This window comes from Takifugu flavidus, chromosome 22 (assembly GCF_003711565.1).
Source record: "Takifugu flavidus isolate HTHZ2018 chromosome 22, ASM371156v2, whole genome shotgun sequence".
NCBI lineage: Eukaryota > Metazoa > Chordata > Actinopteri > Tetraodontiformes > Tetraodontidae > Takifugu > Takifugu flavidus.
The window spans coordinates 407,624-418,075 of record NC_079541.1 but is presented as its reverse complement, the minus strand read 5'-3'; the positions used below and the strand labels follow the sequence as shown (position 1 = coordinate 418,075).

Genomic DNA, 10,452 nt, shown 5'->3' with positions numbered 1-10,452 from the left:
ACGCAGCAACTGGTGTGACTGGTTACGCAGCAACTGGTGTGACTGGTTACGCAGCAGCTGGTGTGACTGGTTACGCAGCAGCTGGTGTGACTGGTTACGCAGCAACTGGTGTGACTGGTTACGCAGCAGCTGGTGTGACTGGTTACGCAGCAGCTGGTGTGACTGGTTACGCAGCAGCTGGTGTGACTGGTTACGCATCAGCAGCTGGTGTGACTGGTTACGCAGCAGCTGGTGTGACTGGTTACGCAGCAGCTGGTGTGACTGGTTACGCATCAGCAACTGGTGTGACTGGTTACGCATCAACTGGTGTGACTGGTTACGCAGCAACTGGTGTGACTGGTTACGCAGCAGCTGGTGTGACTGGTTACGCAGCAGCTGGTGTGACTGGTTACGCAGCAGCTGGTGTGACTGGTTACGCAGCAACTGGTGTGACTGGTTACGCAGCAACGGCTTCATCTCTGTCCAGAAGCTTCTTCCTCTTCTTCATTTGCATCTAGTTCAGGCTCTGCTGGGACTTTTAGACATTTGGGATATTTTAAATCTGCTGCCAGCAAACAAGCTCCGGTCGTCATGACAACGCTCACCTGCTGCAAAGGATAACTGAAGTCCACTCGCTTCAGGCAGATGTTGATAAGGATCCTGGATCAACTCCCTGATCACAGATCCGATCAGCTATGGATCACCTGACTTATCCAATTATTCCTCTCAACAGACTCAGCTAGATGAGTTACATCACAGGTTCTGAGGGGAAGCCCGGATGAGAGGATACGTCTGGGCCCGTGATGAGGTCCGACCCATTTACTGCTGTTTGTTCTAAAGAACCAAAACCGGACCCTGGTTCTGGCTGAGCCTGAGGGTGCCTGCTGGGCGCCAACGCCACCACCATCATCTGCTGCTCGTTTTCACTGACTTCACTGGTTTAAACACTCAACCGTAGCCTCTGGGGCTGCTGGGCCCAGTGACCTTTGACCTCTTCATGTCATTTAACAGGGAGAAACAGGAGAAGGCGGCGTTGATGTCACTTCCTGTCCAGAGATGATGCTCCTCCTCCTCGTGTTTCTAGAGGCAGCAGGTGATGGACAGCAGCAGCCGTCAGCCATCGAGGACAGACGCTCGCCTCTGGTTGCTCGGAGACGGCAAAAACATACAACACACACTCACAGTCAACGACAACAACAACACACAAATGAATAAATAACCTCGCCAATATTAGTGGGCGTGGCTCCAATCAGCTGCTGCAGTGTCAGGACGTCCTGGGTCGGTCCAGCAATGAGGGACGTTCCCATGTCGACTATCACCTGGCAACACACACACACACACACACACACACACACACACACACACACACCACACACACACACACACACACACACACAGACCATCAATACAACTATGTGTGTGTGTGTGTGAGTGAGTGAGAGAGAGAGAGTGAGTGAGAGAGAGAGAACACCAGAGACACACACATACACTTCCTGCCTGGCATTACTGGGCGACTGAACAGCAGGAAGATGAGCGAGCGAGGGAGCGACGTGCACGTTTGTGGGTGGCTGGTCAGCATTTGGAAAAACATCTGATGGAAAACACAACTGGACGTCTGGGAAGGTTCCTGTGAGTAGGAACACGTTTAAAACTCTAGAATAAGGAGGAGATGGTCAGTGTGTGTGTGTGTGTGTGTGTTTGTGTGTGTGTGTGGTGTGTGTGTGTGTGTGTGTGTGTGTGTGTGTGTGTGTGTCCTGCAGCTGCTCTCACGATGACCGTCACGTACTCCAGTAGAGTCGCTAACGCGTCCTTCTTTGGTTTCCACCGGCTGCTGCTGCGCTGGAGAGGAAGCATCTACAAACTTCTGTACCGAGAGTTCATCCTGTTTGTAGTTCTCTACACCATCTTCAGTGTCATTTACAGGTCTGTCTCACACACACACACACACACACACACACACACACACACACACACACAGACAGGACTAACTGGAAGGTCAAGGCTTCACCCAGGAGACAGTTAAGGTTCCATCTGTGTGATGACCTTTGACCTTAACATGTTCTAGATTTTTGAAATTACTCTGAAATCTAAGTTCAAAATTCCTGACAGAAACAACAAGCAACAGAGTGACATCAGCACGTTGGTCAGGTGACCTCCTGGTCGACCTGAGGGGACCCGGGGGATATCAAAGATCTTCCGTAGATCCAGACTCAAACCTCCTCTGTGTTCCGAGAGCCTGAAATCTGGGTGGGTGGAACAGCGGCCTCTAGTGGCCAGTAATAATAGAGTAGCTTTAGTTCCCGTCAACCAGGAACTTTCAGGTTCCTCCATCAGGTGAACATCAGGAGAACGTTCTGGTTCTGGCTGTGATATTTGTGTCTCTGGAGTGATTTAGGATCCGCTGGACCAGTAACAACCTGCTGTGTTCTGCAGGCTCGTCCTGCTGGACCACCAGAAGAGGCTGTTCGAGAAGCTCTCCTTGTACTTCGATAAATACGCAGAGCAGATCCCCGTCACCTTCGTCCTGGGTACGTTTGGGCCCCTGCAGCTGAGCCAGAACCTCTGAGCTGAACAGGGAACAAAAGATGAGACGGAGGCACGGAAGACCAGCTAGCATTAGCATTACTGCACAAAACATGAAATAAGAATAAAACCGGAACGTTTTTCTGGAAGGTTTGGATGAAACATGGAATGACCGAACCCGAGGCAGTGTCGAGGCAGACGGGCAGGGAGACAGGCAGGGAGACAGGCAGACGGGCTGGGAGACGGGCAGGGAGACGGGCTGGGAGACGGGCAGACGGGCAGGGAAACGGGCAGGGAGACGGGCAGACGGGCAGACGGGCAGGGAGACGGGCTGGGAGACGGGCAGATGGGCAGGGAGACGGGCAGGCAGACGGGCAGACAGACGGGCTGGGAGACGGGCAGGGAGACAGGCAGGGAGACAGGCAGACAGACAGGCAGGGTGTTGGGTTGCCTCATTATTCGGCTGCTAATGGAAACGGATCATTACTGACCATTAAAGCAGGAAGTGTTTGTGATCTGCTCAGTCAGAAACTGGATCACTGAAACTTTTCTGAGCTGCTCGACGTTTTTGACACAAAAGTGACTCCTCACGAAGGTGCTGATGGACGAAGGCGTCTGTTTAGGTTCATGCTAACACGAAGGTGTAGTTAAAAACAAACAATACTCAAATGCTAATTAGCAGTGCTAAATACACTTAATAGAGAAGATAAAGCAAGGCTGAAGAGTAGTTAGCGTATGCTAGCTGCTAATGTTAGCATTAGCGTTAGCAAGCTTCCGTGGTGTGATAAAATAGATAAGATAAGAAATATACAATGTTACAACTTTCAGCCACAACCCAATGCTAACATTTCTTGAATTGAGCAGACCAGGTAGCATTATTAGCTTACTAGCGGTAGCATTGTTTGTGCTTTTACTTGGTTTTTGTTTGGTTGAGTCTGTTGGGCGTCTGTGGTTTTAGGCTTTTATGTGACGCTGGTGGTGAATCGGTGGTGGAACCAGTTCGTGAACCTTCCGTGGCCCGACCGCCTCATGTTCCTCATCTCCAGGTGAGTCCAGGTGAGTCAGGTGACCCAGCGGTGCCGGGCCGTCTCTGAAGGCTGTTTCTGCCGACTCAGCTGTGTCCAGGGCCGGGACGAGCACGGCCGCCTGCTGCGCCGCACCCTGGTCCGCTACATCAACCTGACGTCGCTCCTCATCCTCCGCTCGGTCAGCACGGCGGTCTGCAAGCGCTTCCCCACCATGGAGCACGTGGTGGAGGCAGGTAGGTGGCGCCGTCCGTGACAGGAGCCAGGACGCCTCCAGGGGCCGGGTCCTCGAGGGCCAATTAGAGCACATCTGATTACTCACTAACGACACTAATCACCTCACACAACTTCGCCTAAACAACCGCTGGGATGGAAAGTTTAGCTGATCGTAGCGACTAATCACCTTCTGTCCTCGTTAAGAGATCCTAACGCCACGCGTCACCTGCAGGTTTCATGACGCCGGAGGAGAGGAAGCTGTTCGAGGACGTTCGCTCTCCTCATCTGAAATACTGGATTCCTCTGGTCTGGTTCTCCAACCTGGCCTCCAAAGCTCGACAGGAAGGACGGATCCAGGACAACGTGGACCTGCAGAACCTCCTCAATGTGACCACATTCACCTCGAAACATTCGTAATCACGAGAGACTCACAGCGCCCCCTGCTGCTGTGGAGGCCAAATCACTCATGTCTAAAGCAGCTGTCATCAAGGCCTGTCTGTCTGTCTGTCTGTCTGTCTGTCTGCCTGTCTGTCTGCCTGCCTGTCTGCCTGCCTGTCTGTCTGCCTGTCTGCCTGTCTGCCTCTCTGTCTGCCTGTCTGCCTGTCTGTCTGTCTGTCTGTCTGCCTGCCTGCCTGCCTGCCTGCCTGCCTGTCTGCCTGTCTGCCTGTCTGCCTGCCTGCCTGTCTGTCTGCCTGCCTGCCTGCCTGCCTGCCTGTCTGTCTGTCTGTCTGTCTCTCTGCCTGCCTCTCTGCCTGCCTCTCTGCCTGTCTGTCTGCCTGTCTGCCTGTCTGCCTGTCTGTCTGCCTGCCTGCCTGCCTGCCTGTCTGTCTGTCTGTCTGTCTGTCTGCCTGTCTGCCTGTCTGCCTGCCTGTCTGCCTCTCTGCCTGTCTGCCTGCCTTCTGCCTGTCTGTCTGCCTGTCTGTCTGTCTGCCTGCCTGCCTGTCTGTCTGCCTGTCTGCCTGCCTGCCTGTCTGCCTGCCTTTCTGCCTTTCTGCCTGTCTGACTGCCTGTCTGTCTGTCTGCCTGCCTGCCTGCCTGCCTGCCTTTCTGCCTGTCTGACTGCCTGTCTGTCTGCCTGCCTGTCTGTCTGCTTGCCTGCCTGCTGCCTGCCTGCCTGTCTGTCTGCCTGCCTGCCTGTCTGCCTGTCTGTCTGCTGCCTGCCTGCCTGTCTGTCTGTCTGACTGCCTGTCTGTCTGACTGCCTGTCTGTCTCTGCCTGCCACTGCCTTTCTGCCTGTCTGTCTGCCTTTCTGCCTGTCTGTCTGCCTGTCTGACTGCCTGTCTGCTGACTGCCTGCCTTTCTGCCTGTCTGTCTGCCTGCCTGTCTGCTGTCTGTCTGACTGCCTGCCTTTCTGCCTGTCTGTCTGCCTGCCTGTCTGACTGCCTGTCTGTCTGACTGCCTGCCTGCCTGCTTGCCTGTCTCTGTCTGTCTGCCTGCCTGTCTGTCTGCCTGCCTGCCTGTCTGTCTGCCTGTCTGTCTGCCTGTCAGTCTGCTTGCCTGCCTGCCTGTCTGTCTGTCTGCCTGTCTGTCTGACTGCCTGTCTGCCTCCCAGGAGATGAACCTGTTCCGGACCTCCTGTGCGACTCTCTTCGGCTACGACTGGGTCGGCGTCCCCCTGGTCTACACTCAGGCTGGTATCTTTTCTCCAGATGTTTTGAGCGGATGTTTCTGTCTCATCACTGTTTCCACGGTTACGATAATCAAATCCTGCTGCCAGTCTCCCTCACAGACGGATGTGAACTCTGGAATCTCTCTCCAGGTGGTGACTCTCGCCGTCTACACCTTCTTCTTTGCCTGTTTGATCGGACGCCAGTTTCTTGACCCCGCCCGAGGTTACCCAGGTCACGACCTTGACCTCTACGTGCCCGTCTTCACTCTGCTGCAGTTCTTCTTCTACTCTGGTTGGCTCAAGGTGCAGTTCAGACCCCGGATCCTTGATCCAGCACCCACTGGAATAAATACCTGACGTCACAGGAACGTGAAGCGACTCCTGACTTTGACCTTTGACCTGTGTTTGACCTCAGGTGGCCGAACAGCTCATCAACCCATTCGGCGAGGACGACGATGACTTTGAAGCAAACTGGATCATCGACCGGAACCTTCAGGTCAGCCACTGGCACTAACCCTAACCCAGAGTGGTGTCTGCTGGCGTGTCGCTCAGCGGTGTCATGTGACCCACCTGGGCAGGTGTCTCTTCTGGCCGTGGACGAGATGCACATGAACCTGCCTCGCATGGCCAAAGACCTGTACTGGAACGACTGCGAGGCCCGGCCGCCCTACACGCTGGCTGCTGCCGACTACTGCATCCCCTCCTTCCTGGGCTCCACCACCGACATGGGGTCAAGACCCAGCTCGAGTATCCAGCTAAAGCTAGCTGACCCGATGCTAATTCTGGAACGTTCTGTGCAGGTTGTCCGACATCCTGCATTTCGAGGAGGTTGACGTGAGTGACGGTCAGCAGCAGCAGGAACCTCCTCCGGCCTGGCGGCGTCAATCGGTGACCAGACGTGTTCGCGGAGGCGTTAGCTTCTCCGGCTCTCAGTATCTGCTGAATGAAAGGGAATAATGTGCCAATGTGGGTTCTTGTCTCTGAGGTTCTGGGCCGGGTCCGCCGCCTGCTGAGCGTCCAGGAGCCTCCTGACCTTCGACCTCCCCAACCAGCATTTAAAAGACACAGCAGTGATGCAACAGGAAGCTTCTTCTCAGACTTCAGGTAGGCCATCGGTCCCCCTGGGGTCCTTCAGGATGGGGTGGATCTTTCTGACGTCTCTTTGTTCAGGGTCCATCCAAGTCCGGTCGACTTGGCCCCCCCGTCCATGTTGGCGGTGTCCCCCATGGAAACGTTGTCCACCCTAAACGAGGTGAGCAGCAACCCGCCGTCCCCCGAGGCCTCGCTCTCAGGTGCCTTCCCCCGCCTGGTGGTGAGCCCGCCGCTGGGCTGCCTGAACATGTCAGAACCAGGCCAGGGAGCCAAACCTCCAAACGGACTTCACCCTTCCCCCACCGAGGAGCCACAGGACCGGCTCAGGTAACCGACCTTCCTCGTTGTCTCACTTTTGTTGCTTCCAGCCTCCAAACTCTCTCTGTGGCTTCTCCAGGACCAGCTCCTCACTTTGTTGTTCTCCAACCCAACTGGGTCCGAAGGCGTTCCGCTGGGCCACTCTGAACAACAAGCACCGCCCGGTCCACCCACGCTCCCGCCAGTCCTCCCTCCAGTTCTCCAGGCAGTTGTCTCAGGGGTCAGTGCGCAGCTTACCAAGTCCAAAGGCTCTGGGCCGGCGGCGGGGCGCCAGTCCCTTCCAGCCCCGGCAGCCACCGGGCCCACCGGGCCTACCGGGCCTACCGGGCCCACCGGGCGACACGCTGCAGCTGCCCGACCCTGATTACAACCAGGACTTTGAGGGAACGGTGGCAGATGAGGACGGGCCGGGCGGGACCGACGGGAGCAACGAGTTCGGGAATCAAAACAACGAAACACAGAACGCAGATCCGAAGGTGAACCCGTCACACCGAGACTAGCGGCGCCAAGAAGGTCGCCGGGGCGGGTGGGCGGAGCCAGCCCACCATGGACACTGCACAGCATGGTCTGTGGCGGGTGGGCGGAGCCAGCCAAGGAGCCTTAGCAGTTATATTTATTACAATTAGTAGATTATTCCCATTAGAACCTTGATTGTCTAATAATGTTGAACGTTTATCCGCAGAGATGCTTCTTACTCTCACAAATATTTTAACTGCACTGTTAAAAGTTAAAAAGCTCTTTTTTGTTAAGTTCCACCACCAAAACCGTCATTATTGAACATTAAAGACCGGAAATATTGCCACAAATTGATGTTTGTGACTAAAACTAGATAAAAAATAACCAAAGGTGGGTGTTGTGTTACTGTGTGTGTTACTCTGTGTGTGCGTGTGTGACTGTGTGTGCGTGTGTTACTGTGTGTGTGTGTGTGTTTGTGCGTGCGTGTATGTGTGTGTGCGCGTGCGTGTGTGTGTGTGTGTGTGTGTGTATGTGTGTGTGCGTGTGTGTGTGTGTGTGTGTGTATGTGTGTGCGTGTGTGTGTTACTGTGTGTGCGTGTGTTTGTGTGTGTGTGTATGTGTGTGTGCGCATGCGTGTATGTGTGTGCGCGTGCGTGTATGTGTGTGTGTATGTGTGTGTGTGTGTGTGTGTGTCACATCCAGGCTCTCCCACTTGTTCCAAATTGCTCTGAACATTTATTTACTGAACAAACAGCCGTCAGCCTCTGGTTGGCTGCTTGGCGAGGGCGAAGCCGATGCGGTCGTGACCCCGGTCAAAGACGCTGTAGTACTGGGTCAGGAACACGTCTCCCAGGATCCACAGGGGCCCTTTGGCTGTCAGGATGTCGGCAGCCTGGAAGCCACTGAAGCAGAACTCTTTATCTCCCAGCATCTCCTGAAGATCAGAACCAGTTTAGAACCTGGTGGAACATGTTCTCACAGGATGGCGTTAGCTCAGGCGTTAGCTCAGACGCTAGCTCATACACTAGCTCAGATGTTAGCTCAGACGCTAGCTCAGACGTTAGCTCAGACGTTAGCTCAGACGTTAGCTCAGGGGTGAGTCGATAAATCTGGTGTATAAATGACTCTTCAGAACGTGAAAGAGGGTCACATGACCCACCCTCCTGATGTAGCGCTCTGGGGTGAGCGTGTACTCTTCTCCACCCAGGACGAAGGTCACACGAGGAAGACTCGACAACCTGACGCAGTCGGTGACGAACTACAACACACAGACTCAGACGGTCAACAACAACAACCGACTTTCTCCAACACACAAACGACTGAATAACCTCTCCGATATTAGTGGGCGTGGCTCCGATCAGCTGCTGCAGTCTCAGGATGTCCCGGGTCGGTCCAGCGATGAGGGACGTCCCCGTGTCAACTATCGCCTGGCACCCTTCGGGACAGAAGGTGTCCACCCCCTGGACGGCCACGCTAAGAGGACAGACCGTGTTACTGCCATCTAGTGGCCGCTCTGCTCTTCCGAAGCAGCTAAAAGTGGAGGAAACTGGAATCACCTGTCCACCGTGATCTGCCAGTACCCTTTGGTGGTCACAGGGAGCCAGTTGATGGGTCCAGTGAACAAATCCTGGTCCATCCCTCCCAGCAGAAGTTCTCCCTGAAGTTTGCTGCCGTTCAACAGAAAACGGGAAAGTCAAACAAACATCCGGAATGTTCAGGTGTTAAAGTTTAGGGAATCCCCTGGATCCTGGACGGAGAAGCCCTCAGCCCCCCGGTGCTGCTCAGAACCAGGTAGAACCACTGAGGAATGTTCTGGTGTTCTGATCAGGACCGTTTCTGGCTGCTTCAGCGTTCGTACTTGCTGAGATAGAAGGAGAAGATGGGCTCCTCCACCATCTGCTGGGCCATCATGTTGTCGAACACTGGGTTCCCCAGGATCTGGGCCAGAGACGGGTACCCCATCCCCAGAATCCCGTCAAAGTGGGCCATGACAAACGCCACCCCGGGCTCATACACAGACTCCCCAAACTCCTGGTTCTGGACGGTCACGTTGTTGATCTGGAAGACGAGCAGGAGGTGAAACGGAGCAGTACCGTGTGTCTGGTTGCCTAGGTTACCAAGGAGGCGTGGACCTTCAGCGTGTCTCTGGCCATGATCCCCAGCATGTGTCCTGACCCGTAATGGATCTCGAACACTCTGCCGTCGTGACGGTACGACGTTGACTCGAAGGCTTTGAAGCGCCTGTGGTAGCCTGTAACACACACACACACACACACACACACACACACACACACACACACACACACACAACACACACACACACACACACACACACAGTTCCTCTTGTCACGCCACCACAGTTTAAACTGTTCTGACCCACAAACGGGCTGGAACGGTACCGCAGGTTTGGCTGACGCAGTACACAGACGGGACCCACAGGTCCGAGGAGCCGGTGTCAAAGACCACGGAGAAGTTCTGCCCAGGAGTCCCCAGTTCTATTTCACCGTAAAACTGAACCTGGAGAACCACAGAGGGACGGGATCAGCAAACCCGGGTGTGGAGGCTCAGCGCCATCTAGTGGCGCCCGGTGGACGTTGCTTCAGGCCGACTGGTTGAGACCCTCCAGAACCGGCCCGACACCCGCGTGCTTACGTCCATGTAGTTGTAGAGGGTTTCGCTGAAGCGCTCCACGCGCAGCGACGGCCCGGTCGCTGGGAAACACTGAAAGTAGCGTCGCTGGAAGAGGTCGGGGCGGCGCTCCTGGAGGAACGCCGAGAGCTGCCCGTCCGCTCGCAGCCGGGAGCGCATGGACGGCATCGGCTTCAGCGGGATCCTGCAGGCAGAACCACCGTCAGGTCCTCAGCGCCCCCTGCTGACAGGCTGCAGCACAGCGGCTCCACGGTTCACCCCATTAACCACGAGTCGTTCTACCTGACCAGTGCCGAGCAGGTCCAGGTCCAGGTCCAGGTCCTCAGCAGCAGCAGCAGCAGCAGCTTCAACATGTCCAACGTCAGACTGGCGCTGGACGACCCAGCGGAGCAAAAATCACCATCCTCGCCCGCTCTGATTGGACCAAAGTCTGCTCAGGCCCCGCCCACAAATGACCAGCCAGCTCAGGTGAACATTTCCTCGTTCGCCAGAGTGATATCGACGTTTTGGCGGGACCCGATCCAGATGTTTGGTGTCACCTGCTTCCCGTGTTGACATTTTGGGGTCTGAGTGACTCTGACCCGA

The 10,452-nt window shown here is 55.3% G+C and overlaps 2 protein-coding genes across 2 annotated transcripts; one reads left to right on the top strand and one right to left on the bottom strand.

Moving 5' to 3' along the window:
• The first annotated feature begins 888 nt into the window (after positions 1-888).
• LOC130519449 (bestrophin-3-like) lies at positions 889-7,607 on the top strand. The gene is made up of 14 exons (XM_057022884.1): positions 889-1,608; positions 1,740-1,902; positions 2,413-2,507; positions 3,461-3,548; positions 3,618-3,763; positions 3,976-4,130; positions 5,296-5,373; positions 5,503-5,655; positions 5,768-5,848; positions 5,931-6,082; positions 6,153-6,240; positions 6,338-6,456; positions 6,523-6,771; positions 6,842-7,607. Exons 2-14 carry the CDS (start codon positions 1,751-1,753, stop codon positions 7,260-7,262), a joined length of 1,977 nt encoding a protein of 658 aa, XP_056878864.1. The 5' UTR covers positions 889-1,608; positions 1,740-1,750; the 3' UTR covers positions 7,263-7,607.
• A 323-nt stretch (positions 7,608-7,930) lies between these two features.
• On the bottom strand, positions 7,931-10,390 carry nots (nothepsin). Its single transcript, XM_057022546.1, has 9 exons — positions 10,150-10,390; positions 9,871-10,051; positions 9,618-9,735; positions 9,351-9,469; positions 9,077-9,276; positions 8,775-8,885; positions 8,547-8,691; positions 8,378-8,476; positions 7,931-8,152 (listed from the first exon to the last, which is right to left on the bottom strand). Exons 1-9 carry the CDS (start codon positions 10,218-10,220, stop codon positions 7,976-7,978), a joined length of 1,221 nt encoding a protein of 406 aa, XP_056878526.1. The 5' UTR covers positions 10,221-10,390; the 3' UTR covers positions 7,931-7,975.
• Between the last annotated feature and the right edge of the window lie 62 nt (positions 10,391-10,452).

Coding starts and splice junctions, on each gene's coding strand:
- nots (XM_057022546.1), bottom strand. CDS start 10,220: ATGTTGAAGCTGCTGCTGCTGCTGCTGCTGAGGACCTGGACCTGGACC. Junction 9,470..9,617: donor CTGCGTCAGCCAAACCTGCG/GTACCGTTCCAG, acceptor TGTGTGTTACAG/GCTACCACAGGCGCTTCAAA. Junction 9,277..9,350: donor TGGCCAGAGACACGCTGAAG/GTCCACGCCTCC, acceptor CTCGTCTTCCAG/ATCAACAACGTGACCGTCCA.
- LOC130519449 (XM_057022884.1), top strand. CDS start 1,751: ATGACCGTCACGTACTCCAGTAGAGTCGCTAACGCGTCCTTCTTTGGT. Junction 2,508..3,460: donor CCCCGTCACCTTCGTCCTGG/GTACGTTTGGGC, acceptor CTGTGGTTTTAG/GCTTTTATGTGACGCTGGTG. Junction 3,549..3,617: donor CTCATGTTCCTCATCTCCAG/GTGAGTCCAGGT, acceptor CTGCCGACTCAG/CTGTGTCCAGGGCCGGGACG.